This window comes from Loxodonta africana, chromosome 3, assembly GCF_030014295.1.
Source record: "Loxodonta africana isolate mLoxAfr1 chromosome 3, mLoxAfr1.hap2, whole genome shotgun sequence".
Classification (NCBI taxonomy): Eukaryota; Metazoa; Chordata; class Mammalia; order Proboscidea; family Elephantidae; genus Loxodonta; species Loxodonta africana.
Genome location: NC_087344.1, coordinates 162,056,050 through 162,075,680, shown reverse-complemented (window position 1 = coordinate 162,075,680; position 19,631 = coordinate 162,056,050). Strand labels below are relative to the sequence as shown.

Sequence of the window (19,631 nt, the reverse complement as noted above, 5' to 3'; positions counted from 1 at the left end):
GAATCGATTCAACGGCAGTGGGTTTGGGTTTTATCAAATAAAACCCCCCAAAACAAAAGTCATCCTTCTTAGTTCAGGATAATGGGAGAACCTTCCAAAATCGTTACCTTTTCTTATTTGTTTCCACTTGTGGTTCCCTGGAGAAACTAGTTTTAAACTAGTTTGATTGCTGTGGATTAGCCTAAATTATAGGTATCTGAGAGTCATATTTGTAGTCAATACTATAAGTACTAAGGAACTCTGGTGGCACAGTGGTTAAGCATTCAACTGCTAACCAGAGGGTCAGCAGTTTGAACCCACCAGCTGCTCCACAGGAGAAAGATGTGGCAGTCTGCTTCTGTAAAGATTTACAACTTTAGAAACCTCGTGGGGCAATTCTCCTCTGCCTGTAGGGTCGCTATGAGTCAGAATCAACTTGACGGCAAGAAGTTTACTGTAAATACTACTCTCCGTACTATTCCCATTAACTAGAATAGATACACATTTCGCTTAGTGGTAACTATTCTATAGTTTTGTCTCTTTTTACTCATCACCGTGGAAGCTGTAAATGAGCTTTTATAGCGAACATTACCGCCTGAAATTTCGCTTCCTCAGTTCCTCCAATTTGTAGGAGGTTTTTACTACAAGACTGATACTGTCTTGTAGTTAGCCATGTATCCTGGGAATATAGACAAAAATTTGGATGTTGCTTAGCTTTCTTATTAGATAGCATAGTCTAAGGAAGCATGACTGGCATTATTTTGATCTTGATACCTGGATTGGTTACCTCCCTTTTTTTTTTCCTAAATACAAGAAGCATGTTTTTTTAAGTCACTTTAAGAATGTTTCAATTAAAATTTTACTAGTCCCTCTTATTTTGAACATTTCTAGATTGTATTTTCCTTTATGTTAACCTGTTAGTAAATTACTAAAATGGAAAATTAGAAGACTAATTTGCTGGAAACAACAGTATTACGGTTATGACTTATATGGCACCTCCATAACAACATTAAGAGAAATTGATTGCTGATACCTTAGAAAATGTCACTGAAGGAATGTTGTAATTAAAATGGGCATATCCTCACTTAACGAAACTGTGGGCATTAGTGAATTGGAAGCATAATTGTTGTTATTGTTAGGTACCTTCGAGTCGGATCCGACTCATACGACCCTACGCACAACAGAACGAAACACAGCCCAGTCCTGAGCCATCCTTACAATCGTTATGCTTGAGCTCATTGTTGCAGCCACTGTGTTAATCCACCTCGTTGAGGGTCTTCCTCTTTTCCACTGACCCTGTACTTCACCAAGCATGATGTCCTTCTCCAGGGATTGATCCCTCCTGACAACATGTCTAAAGTATGTAAGACACAGTCTCACCATCCTTGCTTCTAAGGAGCATTCTGGTTGTACTTCTTCCAAGACAGATTTGTTCATTCTTTTGGCAGTCCATGGTATATTCAATATTCTTTGCTAACACCACAATTCAAAGGCATCAATTCTTCTTCAGTCTTCCTTATTCATTGTCCAGCTTTCACATGCATATGATGCGATTGAAAATACCATGGCTTTGGTCAGGCGTACCTTAGTCTTCAAGGTAACATCTTTGCTCTTCAACACTTTAAAGAGGTCCTTTGCAGCAGATTTACCCAACGCGATGCATCTTTTGATTTCTTGACTGTTGCTTCCATGGCTGTTGATTGTGGATCCAAGTAAAATGAAATCCTGGACAACTTCAATCTTTTCTCTGCTTATCATGATGTTGCTCATTGGTCCAGTTGTGAGGATTTTTGTTTTCTTTACGTTGAGGTGCAATCCATACTGAAGGCTATGGTCCTTGATCTTCATTAGTAAGTGCTTCAAGTCCTCTTCACTTTCAGCAAGCAAGGTTGTGTCATCTGCATAATGCAGGTTGTTAATGAATCTTCTTCCAATCCTCATGCCCCATTCTCCTTCATATAGTCCAGCTCCTCGGATTATTTGCCCAGCATACAGACAGAATAGGTATGGTGAAAGAATACAACCCTAACTGACACCTTTCCTGACTTTAAACCAATCAGTATCCCCTTGTTCTGTCCGAACAACCGCCTCTTGATCTATGTAAAGTTGCCTCGTGAGCACAATTATGTGTTCTGGATTCCCATTCTTTGCAACGTTATCCGTAGTTTGTTATGATCCACACGGTTGAATGCCTTGCATAGTCAATAAAACACAGGTAAACATCCTTCTGGTATTCTCTGCTTTCAGCCAGGGTCCATCTGACATCAGCAATGATATCCCTGGTTCCACGTCCTCTCCTGAAACTGGCCTGAGTTTCTGGCAGTTCCCTCTTGATATACTGCTGCAACCGTTTTTGAATGATCTTCCGCAAAATTTTGGTTGCATGTGATATTAATGATATCGTTCTATAATTTCCACATTCAGTTGGATCACCTTTCTTGGGAGTAGGCATAAATATGGATCTCTTCCAGTCAGTTGGCCAGGAAGCTGTCTTCCATATTTCTTGGCATAGACGAGTGAGCACCTCCAGTGCTGCATCTGTTTGTTGCAACATCTCAATTGATATTCCATCAATTCCTGAAGCCTTGTTTTTCACCAATGCCTTCAGAGCAGCTTGGACTTCTTCCTTCGGTACCATCGGTTCCTGATCATATGCTACCTCTTGAAGTGGTTGAACATCGACTAATTCTTTTTGGTGTAATGACTCTGTGTATTCCTTCCATCTTCTTTTGATGCTTCCTGCGTTGTTTAATATTTTCCCCATGGAATCCTTCACTATTGCAACTCGAGGCTTGAATTTTTTCTTCAGTTCTTTCAGCTTGAGAAACACCAAGTGTGTTCTTCCCTTTTGGTTTTCCATCTCCAGCTCTTTGTACATGTCGTTATAATAGTTTACTTTGTCTTCTCGAGCCACCCTTTGAAATCTTCTGTTCAGTTCTTTTACGTCATCAATTCTTCCTTTTGCTTTAGCTGCTCGATGTTCGAGAGCAAGTTTCAGAACCTCCTCTGACATCCATCTTGGTCTTTTCTTTTTTTCATGTCTTTCAATGACCTCTTGCTTTCTTCATGTATTTTGTCCTTGATGTCATTCCTCAGCTCGTCTGGTCTTCAGTCACTAGTGCTCAGTGCATCAAATGTATTCTTCAGATGGTCTTTAAATTCAGGTAGAATAAACTCAAGGTCATATTTTGGCTCTCATGGACTTGCTCTGATTTTCTTCAGTTTCAGCTTGAACTTGCATATGAGCAATTGATGGTCTGTTCTACAGTTGGCCCCTGGCCTTGTTCTGACTGGTGATATTGAGCTTTTCTATCGACTTTTTCTACAGATATAATCAGTTTGATTTCTGTGTGCTCCATCTGGTAAGGAGGCATAATAGAAACTTAAAATTCTCTACATCGAAAGTTTCGATAGGTTTAGAAGAGAGCTTTGAAGTCTCTCAAGCCTTGGCAAAAGGGAGAACCCTGGAGCCCCCTTTTCCCAGGATGAGACAGTCTATTTGTAGGGAATATTTATTCAGCATTTTTGCCCAGAACAGAATGAATAAAAAGGTAAATGAGACATGGTTAGTGTTTTAAAGATGGTGACAGTAGAGTAAAGCTGACATCACAGGCCTTTGCTGAAAACATTTTATCAAAAACATTTTTGCTGCTATGGCAGCAGGGAGTTCTTTATTTTCATAGCTGTCCATTAGCCACGAAAGAGCTTTATTAAAAAGCTGTCAATGACAGGAGCAGATTTTGAAAATAGGAAGAAAGTGTGTCCGTAAAACCAAAATGTCTGTAGTTTTAATAGGCCCTGGTGGCTGCTAACCAAAAGGTTGACAGTTCAAATCCACCAGCTGCTCCTTGGAAACCCTTTGAGGCAGTTCTGCTCTGTCCTTTAGAATCTCTCTGAGTTGGAATCAACTCAACAGCAACAAGTTTTGTGTTTTTGTTTTTTACTTTTGGCATAATTTCTTCTATTCACATACTGGTTGAAAATGAAATATGTGACTAATTTGTGAATTGAGTTATATTTTGAGGATCGGGGAAAAACATCTACTTAATACATTTTAAACAAAAGGGTAACTTAGATGATAAATTGTTGAGCTTTTCATAATTTTTTCTTATCTGATTAACCAAAAGTTATCATTATATTCAACACTTTGCTTTTAATAATTACAATTTAAAAAACACTTTTACCACTTGTATATTAAAAGGTAAATGTAACTTACTAAGTGGAGTTTTTTTTGTGTGTGTGCCTATGTGGTTAATGGGGATGAGTGTTATATTTTAAGTTTTGTTGGATAAAAATAGAATTTAGAATTTCCTTAAACCAGCCCTCCCTGTATCACACATCTTATTAACCAAGTCTCCCTTTCTTAACTCCCAAGAGTTTTATGGAACTTTGTCTTCAGTGTTTAGAAATAAAATCTGGTTAATAGATTATTTGAGCAGAAAAGCTAAAAGCAAAAGAAACAGTGACTCCAGACCTATCAGAATAGTTTAACGCTGATGATGTTGTCAACAGCTGGATTACAAGCGACAACAAAGCATTCTGGATTCCCTGTGAGGATGGATAATGCCGTGCCAATTGTACCCCAGGCACCAGCTGCTCAGCCACTACAGATTCAGTCGGGAGTTCTTACACAGGTAAACGCCAGAGGAGCCTGGGTACTCAATATTGCTGAAGAAGTGTTGAGAATCAGATATTTTTTCCGGGCAAATGGTATTTGCTTTAACTAAAAGATCTTTCTTGGTCGTGATTCAGTGGACTTAGAAACGAGACATCCAGATGGGACGATATACTCATTCCTAACACTAGTGCAACTCTGCCAGTGTCTTCCTTAGACTTGCAGGGACATTGAAAATCTATCTTCTGAGTAAGTTTACTCTAATTTTGAGGGATGAAGTTAATTTTTTTAACTTGGAACTCATAAAGGTATAATAATATACGTGAAACATTTGACTCTAAAAATATAAAGTTACCCTCTTGCTCATTTAGTGGCCATGTTGCTTACTCTTTGAGAATTTCATCTGGGTTGAGAGGCTGGATCACATCCAGATGCCTCTTTAACTATTACGTTCTTTCATTCCTTGTGTTTAGCCAGGCGGTAGAAAGCTTTAAAACTTTGTACTTCCTGTGGAACGTGCTACTAAGATGATCAAGAAAATCATGAGCTATTTATATAAGCAACAAACTTCTTAAAGAAAGCTTTAAAACTTTGTACTTCCTGTGGAACGTGCTACTAAGATGATCAAGAAAATCATGAGCTATTTATATAAGCGACAAACTTCTTAAATTCTATTTGTGGCCCATGATACATGGAAAACTCTGAAATCCAAAAACCCTACTTGATGAGGATGAGGAGAAGGAACTCTGAGTAAATGCCTTAGTTAACTGACTTTTGTGGAACCAATCCCCTGAATCTGGCCCAGGAAGGATTTCTATATGTTTTTGCTTTAGGCCATTGACATTTGACCTAGTGGGCGAATGCTGTGCAGAATTGAAGGGGAAGGTTGTGTTTGGTACATACGTTTAGGCGATATGAAGTTATTATTGTTGGTAATAACTTGGGGGGAATGAAAACCCTTCTGAATCCAGATAACCTGCCTCCGTGTTTGTTTCACTCACCTGCCTGATCTACGTTTCAGGGAAGCTGTACACCACTAATGGTAGCAACTCTCCATCCTCAAGTAGCCACCATCACACCGCAGTATGCGGTGCCCTTTACTCTGAGCTGCGCAGCCGGCCGGCCGGCGCTGGTTGAACAGACTGCCGCTGTACTGGTAATTCCCCTCACTTGATTGTGTTACTAACGGAGTTTCTTCGGTTTCTTTCTTGTTTATTTTTCCTTTTTTGTTTTTGTTCTGTTTTCTTCTGGTTTTCTCATTTTTCAAAAAAAATTTTAACTTAGACTTTGCAGAGGGCATGGAAGCATGTGCCGTCTTGTGGCTGTGTTCTTGCTGCATCTGTAATGTTTCATTGTTTTCCTCCCCAACGTTTGCTGAAGCAGTGCTTGACTCTGATGTTCCTTATGGCTCTGTCAAGAGCAAGATCTCTTGATTCTTCTTTGCCAGCTTAGTGTGAGTAAAGCTCTTGGTGTAGCCTCAGAAGAGTGTCAACCCTGTTATCTGCTTTCTGCCCTATCTTTTACCCTCTGATCCTTGAGAATGAAGGAAATGGCCTTTAGTTTGGCTCTGCTACAGGTACCTGGATGGCCAAAATTTGAACTCCTTGGCAAGTTAGCTTCCTTCTTTATTTTGCTCTTTTAACCTTTTAAAAGTGCTGTGCATGTAGAAATGCTTAAGATGCTCTTAATTTATAGCTTTATTAGTTGATATTAACCTTCCTTCTATGAATATGTGAAGATAGCTCTTTTTGCCACTCGTGATCAGTGGCAGCTTATATCCGTTTAAAAATGATCCCTTTAGAAAAGTGCCTTTAGATCATATTCCATTTGTTGGTTGAAATTAAAGGTGAGCTAATTTATAGGGGTTTATAGAAAAATGTTTTACAAATGGATCTTTATACTAAGGTGAAAATTTGGCCAACAAACTTTATGCAAATACGCCTTTGTTATTAAAAGCCATGGGAATAATAACTGACTACAGCAGCAAATGAAATAGTATAGGGCTTAGAGATAGGAAAAACAAAGAAGCAGGACTTCGAGTTGTATTTTAGGATTTGTCACCTTAATAGTGATGTTTGGTTGTCTTTTGGTTTATTTGGGGGAGTTAGAATTGCTTATTGGAGATCCAGCATTTCATTACTTGAAACTTCAAAATTAGGTAAGCATTTGAAAACCTAACTGATACTTTTGAATCCTGATATTTCTACATCTTTCGAAGTAGCTTTAAATATGTCTTTTGTTGTTTCTCAAGTACTCATATGAGTGAAAACACTTCCAGAAACATACTTTGGTTGTTAGAATGTGTTCTGTTTTCAGTTTAAAAGTCTTTATCACCTCCAAATTAATTATAAGCATAAAACCTGAGTGCAAGGGAATCAGATGTATTTCCAACCTTGATTGATCCAAGCCCCTTCCTCACCTATGGTTTCAAGGTTGGGAACGTTAGTTGACACATCTCCTTTGCTGCTTCTCTTAAGTTTGCATTAGCCATTTGCTAAGCTTTGCATATTTTTGTCCTTCTTCTGTCAAAACAGTTCGTCGCTTGGAACGCCAGAATTCTGCCTCACGTTGGAATGTTATTTCTTGCTCTGTATTAAACTACATGCTTTGTCTTGTGCAGGTGTTGGCTTATGGAAAGACGCATGGTGTGACTTAACATACTTCTCTTATTTTTTGTTTTGTTTTGTTTTGTTTTAAATTCTGCTTATGGTAGCAGACGTGTTTGCAGTTTCTCTGCTTTGAAGGCTTCTTTTTTGGAACCGGTATTTGTAACGAGTGGATCTGTTACTTGCAGAAATATTTTTGAAACAGTGCGTGTTGATGGGCTTGCAGTTCAAAATTCAAGAAACAGAACCATATGTACCCAAGCACTGTAGGTAATTGTACTGCAGAAATTCAAGTTTAAAAAGGAAACTTTCAAATCTGTTCCCATTTTCTCAGAAAATGCCAGAATTTTTCTGAGTAAGAAGTACAGAGAACGTATTTGTTACTCAGTCTATTGCAAGTGACATGGCTTGTTAAAAACTAGAAATGATGTGTTTGCTTGTAATGATCAGTTTTTATGTTGAAGTTTCTTTCTATAAATGATATTTAAATATATCTTACATGACTATTAAAAACAAAATTTGATGCACTTTGCATCTATTTTTAAAATATTTTACTTATTGCCTTATTTTTAAATTCCGCCATATGGCTATAAATGATGAGGTTAGCTTCCTCTTGCTAGCATAAGCTTGTTTGCCAAAGGATTTTGGCCTTTGGTCATCCACATCTGGCTCCGTTTTCCAAGTACTACCCTTTCAAAACAGTGAAAAATTCTGCCCTTTGTTTTATGGGTGAATTGACCCTGATGAGTTAGCTGATTAGGACTCAAATTTTGAAATTCCTGTTTTTAATCTCAAGGGAGTTCTCTTAACTCTTTCTAGGTATACATATGAAAATCTTTGTTAAAACAGTGCTCCAGCATTTAACCAGCGCCCACTGCTGAGCTTTCAGACTCCTTTCTTCTAGGGTATGATAGAAACTCTTACCACAGAGGTCTTCTTTTCTCTATACCCTGGTGATCAGGCTATGGGAGGTGGCCAAGAGAAGGCAGTGTGTTTTCTTTCCCTGTTGATAAGATTTGTAGCCTTGAGCCCCTCTGACCTTTCTTTTATACTCTCTGCAAGTTAACAATCTGCAAGAAACTTCTTTTAAGATACGAAATTTTCTTTCATCTAAAAAATGAAAGAAAAAGCTAAAAATGAGTTAAGTCTTGGGTCTCTCTGTGTGTGTTTCCTTACAGCAAGCTTGGCCTGGAGGAACCCAACAAATTCTCCTGCCTTCAACTTGGCAACAATTGCCTGGGGTAGCTCTTCACAACTCTGTCCAGCCCACAGCAGTAATTCCAGAGGCCGTGGGGAGTGGCCAGCAGCTAGCCGACTGGAGGCAAGTGCCCTGTGTTTCTCTCTGGGGTATCTGTAAGGGCAGAGCCCTTCGGGTAGAGTACCTAAGGATCTGGAGGCACTGGGAAGAAGAAAAGGAAAGGAGAAATTCATCTCCATTTGAAACCCCTGAAGAAAACCATCCATATCAGGCCAGGAAATGGAGTTATAAGAAAACTTTGAATAAAGAAAAGAATAGTAGGTTCTAAGATCATGAATCATTTACTCCAGATTTAAAGAAAGCCTTAAGCCCTTAGAAACCATACATTAAGATCCTAAGGTTTGTAATCTAAGTCTTCAACTTTAAAAATAAAACACAGCTGTATTTAGCTGTTTCAGTTGCTTTTAATACCTGATTTGGTCCTGATCCCCCCGTGTTTTTTGATTCCCTCCTCTCTGTTTTTTGCTGTTGCCACAGGAATGCCCACTCTCATGGCAACCAGTACAGCACTATCATGCAGCAGCCATCCTTGCTGACTAACCACGTGACATTGGCCACCGCTCAGCCCCTGAACGTCGGCGTTGCCCATGTTGTCAGACAACAACAACCCACTTCCCTCCCTTCAAAGAAGAATAAGCAGCCTGCTCCAGTCTCTTCTAAGTAAGTCTTGATTAGAGCTGAGAGTTAGAAATGATGCCAGTTTGAGAGATCTGTTGCCCACCATTTGGAGTGTTGTGGTGTAAACACTTTTGGTAAGCAGCAGGAAGTACCTGCCAGACAGAGGAAAAGCTGACTTTCATCTGGGCATGCAAACAGGTGTGTCCTGGTTCTGATCATTCTTTCTCCAGCTACCACTTTGAATCCAGGCCTTCTTTATGATGTTTAATGTATGATGATGTTTTTATTTTTCTGCCCACTTTACAGAGTGAAATTTGACTCCAAGTTAAAGAGCATATAAAAATGAAATTTCTTTTGTATTTTGGTGTTCCTGTGCTTGGGATTTTTATAGTTCACTGCTTTAGCTTAATGATAAGGTGAAAAAGGAATCAAAGAACAAATGGAAAGAGTTCTGGGGAAGGGATGTGCAATTTTGAGGGCCAAGGGTTGAGCAGGCTTTCCTTTTGACCCTTTCCTACAGGTCCTCTCTGGATGTTCTGCCTTCCCAAGTCTATTCTCTGGTTGGAAGCAGCCCCCTTCGCACCACATCTTCTTATAATTCCCTAGTTCCTGTTCAAGATCAGCATCAGCCTATTATCATTCCAGACACTCCCAGCCCTCCTGTGAGTGTCATCACTATCCGCAGTGACACTGATGAGGAAGAGGACAACAAATACAAGCCCAGTAGGTAAGACAGGCGCAGTGGTTTCCTGGTTCTGCACCTTGTACTTTTAGCCTTAGAATCTTAGAATGCTGGCTTCAGCTAAGCGGCCCAGTTTTTTGGCTGTGAAAGGAAGGGTTAAAAAGAGATATTTTGGCTTTGGCTGAGTTTCTGTAACTGAGCATTGTTCAGTTTTTTATAATATACGTGTTCATCAGCTAAAGTAGCCTTGCAGATACAATGGCTAGCAGGTTTATATTAAGTTGACAGGCTCCTCTGGTTGGAATGCACATTATACTACAGACATGATCCCTGCCTTCAAGGAATGTCATAATCTGAAAACAGATGCCACAACGGAAGCATATGAACAGCAATTAATTGGAAAGAATAGATAGAAAAGAGATTATTTGAAATTCATGAATTCCAGAATACAATTGCTTAATCTGAAAAGGCCTCTTTGGAAGAGGTGTAACTTAGGTAGCGCTACCTTCTCACCACCACCCCCCCAGCTATATGATGGGAAATAGTTAAGAAATAAAACAGATTATATCCTCTTACCCTGGCACCTTAGTCCAAGCCTTTAACTGGGCAGTTAACTAAGAGGGAGTGGTAAGCTTAAGAACTGTGACGCCTCTCTCAAAGTGTGAGCATAGTCAGTTGCCATGATCTGCGCTGGATCCTTTGTTGGACTTTTGGCATTAGGGATACAGAGGAGGTATTGACCCTGCTTTTTACTTAAGGAGATAAGATTCACACATGAAAGCAACTTAGGAGACGTTATAGACTCATGAAAAAATAAAGTTGAAATGAATTTGAAAGTAAGTTTAGAATAAAGTGGTTCAGATCTGTAAAATGGTAGGCTTGTAACAAAGTTTTGAAAGTGGCCATTGCAATGATGGGGGAAGAGAAGAAAAGTAAGCCTTTCAGTGAGAAAGAATGGCTTAATAGTGGTGAAAGTTATATATGAGATATACCCAGCAGGATTGCTTTGACTGGAGCTAGGTCTATTGAAAAATAGGAAAGAAGTTAGTAAGATGGGGATCAATTAGTGAAGGAATTTAAAAAAAAAGAAAGAAAAAGGTACTGTGAAAAGTTTCATTTAATATAGTAAAAGGTAACATAAAAAAGTGGTCTTAGAAGAACATCATTAAAGTAATTGTGCATCACCAACTCGAGGAATGTAATCAACGTCACTGATGGTACATGTAGAAACTGTTGAATTAGTGTATGTTTTGCTGTGTATATTGTTAACAACAACAACAAAAGCAAAATTATAAAATAATAATAGTTATGCACGGAAATGGCTAAAGAGGCGCAGTATGAAGTAGTTGTTAGAGGTGTGAACTCTGGAATCTCCTGTCCAGGGTCTGAATCCTGTCTTCGCCACTTATCAATGTGTGACCTTGGGCAAGCGCCTTGACCTTCCTATGCCTCAGCTGCCTAATCTGCAAAATGAGCATAATAGAACCTACATCATATGGTTGGGATGAGGAGTTCGTGAGGTGCAGGGAGAGTATAAAGAGTGATACGTAATAAGCACTCTGGTCACAATTTTGCTGCTGCTATTATTACGATTGTTGTCATCATCATCATTGTTATGAGGGAAAGACTGAAGACTAAGAAACATTGCTGAAAGAACAGTTGAATTTTTATGTTATTTTCTTCTACTCAGCTCTGGCCTGAAGCCGAGGTCCAATGTCATCAGTTATGTCACTGTCAACGATTCTCCAGACTCTGACTCTTCCTTGAGCAGCCCGTATTCCACTGATACCCTGAGTGCTCTTCGGGGCAATAGTGGACCTCTTCTGGAGGGGCCTGGCAGAGTCGTGGCAGATGGCATTGGCACCCGTACCATCATTGTGCCTCCCCTGAAAACTCAGCTTGGTGACTGCACTGTAGCAACCCAGGCCTCAGGTGAGTTTATCTTCACAGCTAAGGTTGAATTCTCCTCTTGAGTGTGTATGCTTAATATGCTATAATCTACTCCATATTACTTATACCAGTGGTGTAGAGACTAGTAACAAAGATATTCTTAAGGAATACTGAATTCAGAAATCAGTTTTATGCAGTATGAAATTACTTTTGGCCATCAATTTATCTTTCTACTCTTATTTTGCTGGCTTAATGTAAAAATGAGTTTGTACTTTTAGAAACATTCACTGTTGATGGGAGAAGGTGGACAACTCATGGAAGGGAGGCAATTAGATTTGCCACGGGTGATTAAACAATACAGAAGTAGACAGGAATTGATAATATTAAAAATAACTGCAAAAGTTTTCTGGCAAATAATATGTTCTTTAGATCTTTTCTCACTGAATGCCATAGCTGTGATGTTTTTTATTGGTTTTATTATTAACCTGATTGTATCCTTCTTTTTTGCTCTGTTAGATGCTGGGCTTATGTTTCATAGTTCAGTTATTGCATTACTGGGTGATGCTAGCTGCAGTAATAGAAGTTTATGTCTCACTCATATAACTTGCCAATGGAAATGTTTCTGGTTGGTAGGCCTGCAGTGAGTTAAGGACCATCTTGGGGCTTAGTTGTCCCCTAGAGTCTAGAATCCTGTAGTCAGAAGGAGAAAGAAAGTTTAGAGAGGGCACACATACTTCTTAACCTCTTTAGCCTGGAAATAGTGAAAACTGATCCCATAGTCACACCTAGATGCAAGATGGTCCAGGAAATGTAGTCCTTGTCTGCCGCTTCCCAGTGGCAACACCATACCAAGGAAGGAGAGCATAAATTTTTGGTGTCAGAGCAGCCATCTCTGCCCTACTTATATAATGTTTTCCTATGGGTTATGTTGGTGCTATGGACACAAACGGGGTTGTAATTTGAGAGAGCATTGTAATGCACCTGCTTGCTAACTGAAAGGTTGAAGGTTCTAGTCCACCCAGAGGCACCTTGGAAGAAAGGTTTGGCTACCTAATTCTGAAAAATCAGCCATTGAAAACCCTGTGGAGCACAGTTCTACTCTGACACACATGGGGTTGCCATGTATCAGAGTTAACTCAACAGTAGCTGGTTTTGTGTTAAATCTGTGTGGTTCTCCTCAGAAGTAGACTGCCCCATTGCAGACAAGGCAAAATTTCCTGATGCGTGGCTACTTAACAGAATTATTGGGAGCTCTGTCCACTAGTGGGTCAAAGAATACGGACTACCCTACAGGTTGCTTAATAAATGCTTTAGTTTTCCTTACGGGAACACTGACAAAGGGAGGCAGAATTTTGAAAATTGATCTTACTTTGCGTTCAGCTATTCTGCATCTTCTTAGAATTTGAAGAAAGTAAATGCCCAGTAAGATATAATCTTGCCTTCCTTTAAACCATTTTGACTCTTCAATATCCTAAAAATTACCAGCATCTTACTGAGTTTTATGTTGACTTTTCTGTACTTTTTTTTATCCCTTCCTACATAAAGCCATAGGCTCCTTGGGGGTAGGGAGTGTTTCGTTTATTGGAGTGAACCTTTTGAAGATCCTTTATGGAGCTTTGTAGTAAGATAGGAAAGAAATGGATAATACAGTCTCTGTTTTTCTGATATAAATGTAATTGAGGAAATAAGATACACTTGAGGCCTTAACTCTTGCAAATCACACACAAATGTGAACCAATAATGCCATCTGAGGTTTGGCTCAGTGATACTGAGCAGATGGCTACCCATGACTAAGTAAACCCTGACCCTTTTTAGGTCTCCTGAGCAGTAAGACCAAGCCAGTGGCCTCAGTGAGTGGGCAGTCGTCTGGATGCTGTATCACTCCCACAGGGTATCGAGCTCAACGTGGGGGGACCAGCGCAGCACAGCCACTCAACCTTAGCCAGGTAAGCGCTAGGGGCTGCTGCCTTCTGTTCGGGGCCCCCCATATTGTTACTCTCTGGAGAACCCCTGTTCTGGCTGGACTGCCGAATAAAGCCAAATGAAGCCCCTTTTGTGTCGAACAATTTGGTGTTCTGTGGCCTGCGTCGTACGTGCATGTGCTGTCTCTTCATTCCCTCCCTAACTGTCTTTGGAATGTGCACTCCAGGTTTTCCATCAGACCGCCCTAGTCTATCTTGGAAGATTGGAGAAATGTCTGGAATTTAGAAAGAGCTTAGGATGCTTTAGTCAATGCCTGGTACTGCACCACCACATGCTTTGCCATGTCGAAACCAGATTTTCTTCCTTTATCTCCCAGGCCGTAAATAGCCTGAGCCTCCCACTGTTTACTTGAGTCAAGAGACATTGAAAAACTTTCTAGTCACTTCATCAACTGGGTCTAGTGTTAGCAAACTGTTGCTAGAGGCTGGGATTTGTGACTTTTTTCCCCGTCTTATTCTCTGATGGTATAGTAAGGGTCACATCATTCTATTTGTGCTCATTTTTTCCTCAGCTAAAATCCTGATGGTTATATGATGTCTACTGGTAGTGTGAATGTATAAATATCAGGGTGTAATTCTGTGTGTGTGTGTGTAAGAGAGAGAGAGAGAGTATGAACAGGCAAGTGCAAACATAAGCTTGAGTTAGCACATATGTTTTAGGCTCCACATTTCAATAGAGAAATATGAAGAACTTAGAGAAGACAGAAAGCAATGGTGAGAAGGAAAGGTTAGGAAGGATTCACATTCGTTGACATGGGGTGAGTTGAGTCAACAGTTATTAACTTGCAGGACTGAGTAACCCAGTGAGCTCTTGATTCCCCCTTTCTCTGTCATATTTAATAGAAAACTGGCTACTATCTGGGTTAGGATGTATTCTGCCAAGAGGCAGAGGGATGGATGGCTAACTTCTGACAGCATTGCCAGCCTGGGAGATTCTGTGCTATGGTAGCCTGGAAACAGTACAAGTCAGAAACTCAACTCTCAACTCGATCTTTGATGCCTTGAACCAGAGTGACCTCAAGATTCCTCACTCCCTTCTTCCTCCTTCCAGAACCAGCAGTCATCATCAGCTCCAACCTCACAAGAGAGAAGCAACAACCCTGCCCCCCGCAGGCAGCAGGCGTTTGTGGCCCCGCTCTCCCAAGCCCCCTACGCCTTCCAGCATGGCAGCCCACTACACTCGGCGGGGCACCCACACCTGACCCCAGCCCCTGCTCACCTGCCAAGCCAGCCTCACCTGTATACGTATGCTGCTCCGACTTCTGCAGCTGCATTGGGCTCCACCAGCTCCATTGCTCATCTTTTCTCCCCGCAAGGCTCCTCAAGGCATGCTGCAGCCTACACCACCCACCCTAGCACCCTGGTACACCAGGTCCCTGTCAGTGTTGGGCCCAGCCTCCTCACTTCTGCCAGTGTGGCCCCTGCTCAGTACCAACACCAGTTTGCCACCCAGTCTTACATTGGGTCTTCCCGAGGCTCAACAATTTACACTGGATACCCGCTGAGTCCTACCAAGATCAGCCAGTATTCCTACTTGTAGTTGGTGAGCATGAGGGAGGAGGGGTCATGGCGGCCTGTTCCTGGCCGAGTTCTTAATAATGGGCTGTGGTGAGCTCCTCCCTTATCCTCTCTTCAAACTCCTTAGCCAGCAACTTGTTCTGCAGGGGCCCCCTGGAGCAGAAGGTTTTTCTCTGGGAAACCTGTCTCAGTGTTGACTGCATTGTTGTAGTCTCCCAAGTCTGCCCTATTTTTTAATTCTTTATTTTTGTGACGGCATTTTTGGTATTTGGAAGAGTTCAGGTGCCCATCTTCTGCATAGTTAACCAAGGAGAGAGATCATTCTAAAGTTACCCTTTGAGAAATAATGTTGTCTCTCTAACTTGATTTCTATAAATGCTCTTAAAAACAAGCAAAATCCTTCTTTATTTAACTTTGTTTTATTGTAATTGCCGGGCAGAGGAAAGATGCTGATAGAAGGACTTGGAGTATGATAACGAGTGAGAAAAGAAAAATCATTACTTTTTGTTTAAAAGCAGACTTACTTGCTTATTTTATTTCCAAAGCAACTGGCACACGTCTGTATTTTACCATCAGACATTTCTCCTCAAAATTTTATAAGGCATCTCTGTTTTGGGGACATTTAAACTTAGAGTGTTTTAGTTTTGTTTTCATGTCTCATTCTATTTAGTGGGAAATTGTTATTTCTGCAAAACTGGTTACATACTACTTTGGGTTACTATTGGGATTCTCTCAATTGCTCCTGTGTTAGAGAGTTGTGTTAAGGCAGCTCACCGTTTGCTAGCAACTTAACGTGAGAGAGTCTATATGGTGACAGCACCATGTATCCTTAAATTGTTTTTAAAAGTCCTTCTCTCCCTGATTCAGCTTAAATTTTATTATTAGAAAAGCCATTAAATTAAGGTGGTTATTTGGTGGTGGTGGTGGTTTTATTACATGTATTATGAAATATTGGCATTGATGAGCTTCACCTAAGGGTTGTTGGCATTGGTGAGCTTTGCCTAAAGATTAGTATGAATTTTTAATACTACACCTCTCTCTCTTTGCCTCATCTCTCCATCTTGTTTTCTGTGATTTATTTGGGGAGAAAGCTAAAGAATCTGAAACCAGATAAGAACATTGTCGTGTATAGCTTTTATATTTTTAAGTAGCTTCCTTTGTATGCCAGCAGCAAACTGAATGCTCTCTTATGATGACTTATACAATAAGTGCATGTAGGAAATGCAAAAAATATTTTAAAGATTTATTACTGAATTTAAAAATATTTTAGAAGTTTTGTAATGGTGGTGTTTTAATATTTTGCATAATTAAATATGTACATATTGATTAGAAAAAATATAACAAGCAATTTTTCCTGCTAACCCAAAATGTTATTTGTAATCAAAATGTGTAGTGATTACACTTGAATTGTGTATTTAGTGTGTATCTGATCCTCCAGTGTTACCCCGGAGATGGAATTGATGTCTCCATTGTATTTAAACCAAAATGAACTGATACTTGTTGGAATGTATGTGAACTAATTGCAATTATACTAGAGCATATTACTGTAGTGCTGAATGAGCAGGGGCATTGCCTGCAAGGAGAGGAGACCCTTGGAGTTGTTTTGCACAGGTGTGTCTGGTGAGGAGTTGTTCAGTGTGTCTCTTTCTTCCCTTCTCTCTCCTTCCCTTATTGTAGTGCCTTACATGATAATGTAGTGGTTAATAGAGTTTACAGTGAGCTTGCCTTAGGATGGACCAGCAAGCCCCCGTGGACCCTAAGCTGTTCACTGGGATTTATATCAGAACAGGATTAGTAGCTGTGTTGTGTAAATGCATTGTTCTCAGTTTCCCTGCTGCCACTGAAAAATTAAAACAGCAGCTTTTCTCCCTTACTGCCACCTCTACCCCTTTCCATTTTGGAATTTCAGCTGAGTTCTCACAGAAGCATTTTCCCCATATGGCTCTCTCACTGTGTTTAGCTACCTTGCTTCTGTGAGAATTGAAGAAGCAGGTGAGAGCAGTCAAGCCAATATTACATATGCTTTTTTTTTTTTTTTTCAAGTATGTGCAATCACTTTTAGAATGACATTTTTGTTTTTTTCCTTTTCCCATGTGGCAGTCCTTCCTGCAAATAGTTGACATTCCTAGTAAAATATTATTGTTGAAAAAACATGTAACAGATGTGTTTATACCAAAGAGCCTGTTGTATTGCTTACTATGTCCCCATACTATGAAGAGTTTTGTGATGCCGCTGGTGACAGGGAACTCACAGAAAGGTTTCTTAGTGGGTGAAGAACATTAAGAAGAAACCAAAGCCTGTTGAGTCATTGGGGCTTTTGAGGTTTCTTTTTAACAACTTGTATATTCTTGGGGCCCTTCAAGCTGTGAAATTGTCCTTGTACTCTCAGCTCCTGCACGGATCTGGGTCAAGTAGAGGGTACTGGGGGTGGAAACATTCCTGCCTATAAAGGATTTTGGGGAAGAAGGTTAACCCTAAGATACAGATGTGTTCCATCTGAGTTGAAGATAATCTATTTGGGGGATAATTCTAGGACTGGTTCTTTGTAGAGATGGTGTCAAGGAGGTGCAGGATGGAGATGGGAGATTTCATGGAGCCTGGTCAGCAAGCTCTGTACCGGGTCAAACTCTGAGGAGCTGTCAAGGTATTTTGGAGTTTCTTCATTGTAAGGAGTAAGGGCTTCCAAGATGGGACAGGTAGTCAGTACAGCCTACCAGGAAAATGTCCGTGTTTTCTGTATTTTTTTAGCCGTTATATTTAGTTGTGTTTTCAGCACTATATTGGTCAGGGTAGCTAAGCGGTTTGTGTAGTTTCTGTCACTAGTGTTACACAGTTTTCTGAACAATGTGTGTGATCTTTGTGTCTCCTTTTTGCCAAGCACATTCTGATTTTCTTGCTCAAACACGTTTGGTTTCTAACGGAAACATTTTTGTTCCTTTCCTCTATAAGGGACAAGATTTGTTGTTTTTGTAAGAAATGAGATAAAATACAGGGGGAAAAAAGCAAACATCTACCCCTGCGCCCCAGTCCAATAAGTAGGTAACCATTTTTAAGATAGGAGTCTTAACTCTACCAGAAAGACAATACCAAGAGCTTGTATTGTTACCTTAATCACATCACTAGCAGTGTGTGGCTGTAAGAATTTTAGAGATTTTCGGTCTTAGTCTGCAAATTGGCATTTTAGATTTACAAAGATAAAAACTCACTTGTGTCCTGCTGAATGTGTACGTGCTCAATGTGGCTTTAGATTCTGACCCTGGGGCTTAAGGTTGCCAGCCCTGTTTGGATGAGTGGAGCCTTGTGAATTTGGTGAGCAGCTGGCCCAGGTCACAGTGGCCTGACCTCACACCAGCTTAAATGAGGTCTTAGGCTTTAAGTCCTCTCTGAGAACTTGCGTTTCCAAGTTCTCCCCTTCACCGTAAGAGAGGAAGTAGGGAAGGGTTAAGTATAGCCACTCTAGGCTCATCAGGACACATAATCACTCCAGAGTTTTTAGTAGCTCCCAGGAGGTGATACCACCGTTGGCTGAAATACCAACCCCAGGGATAAGAATCCCATCTCAAACAGTTCTGGCCATTCTGAGCTGGCCAATCCGAGCCTGCTCATCCACCGTCCTCTGCTAGAGGGGCTAAGTTTGGCTGCCTTAGCCAGGTAAGCACAGCGATGTCTGTTTTATTCAGCATTATTTTGCGAAAATCTACTGGTTGGGATGGTTTGTTTTAGGATAGGAAATGAAATTGCCTCTCAGTGACAGGAATGGCCCGAGCCTGCTTCCTATTTTGATTTTGTTTTTAAACTGATGGATGGTGCAGCATGTCTACATGGTTGTTTGTTGCTAAACTTTATATAATGTGTGGTTTCAATTCAGCTTGAAAAATAATCTCACTACATGTAGCAGTACATTATATGTACATTATATGTAATGTTAGTATTTCTGCTTTGAATCCTTGATATTGCAATGGAATTCCTACTTTATTAAATGTGTATGATATGCTAGCTATTGTGTGTGATTTAAACTTTTTTTGCTTTCTCCCTTTTCTGGTTGTACGCTTCTTTTTACAACAATCCTCTAGAAACAGATAGTTTCTGAGAGTTACTGAGCTATGTTTGTAATGCAGATGTACTTAGGGAGTATGTAAAATAATCATTTTAACAAAAGAAATAGATATTTAAAATTTAATACTAACTACGGGAAAAGGGTCCATTGTGTAAAACATAGTTTATCTTTGGATTCAATGTTTGTCTTTGGTTTTACAAAGTAGCTTGTATTTTCAGTATTTTCTACATAATATGGTAAAATGTAGAGCAATTGCAATGCATCAATAAAATGGGTAAATTTTCTGATTCACATGGCTGTTTTTGGCTTGTGTTGTGGGGGGACAAAAGGAATCAACAAACGGCATCTTTGGATGTGGCTGAATATATTGCACCTGGACATCAGTGGAGTATTAGAGGCAAATCCATCCTTCATACAGATTTCCAC

At 40.1% G+C, this 19,631-nt stretch overlaps 1 protein-coding gene across 3 annotated transcripts in view; it reads left to right on the top strand.

Moving 5' to 3' along the window:
* The window catches only part of HIPK1 (homeodomain interacting protein kinase 1), a 50,898-nt gene extending 31,402 nt beyond the window's left edge, over window positions 1-19,496 (top strand). For all 3 annotated transcript variants that reach the window (XM_064282393.1, XM_003409596.4, XM_064282394.1), the window contains exons 9-16: window positions 4,492-4,613; window positions 5,616-5,750; window positions 8,379-8,521; window positions 8,936-9,118; window positions 9,597-9,803; window positions 11,449-11,690; window positions 13,464-13,594; window positions 14,682-19,496. In XM_064282393.1, the coding sequence (XP_064138463.1) occupies window positions 4,492-4,613; window positions 5,616-5,750; window positions 8,379-8,521; window positions 8,936-9,118; window positions 9,597-9,803; window positions 11,449-11,690; window positions 13,464-13,594; window positions 14,682-15,170 (1,652 nt within the window). In that variant the 3' untranslated portion in view covers window positions 15,171-19,496. The remainder of the gene's footprint in view (window positions 1-4,491; window positions 4,614-5,615; window positions 5,751-8,378; window positions 8,522-8,935; window positions 9,119-9,596; window positions 9,804-11,448; window positions 11,691-13,463; window positions 13,595-14,681) is intronic.
* The last annotated feature ends 135 nt before the right edge of the window (window positions 19,497-19,631 follow it).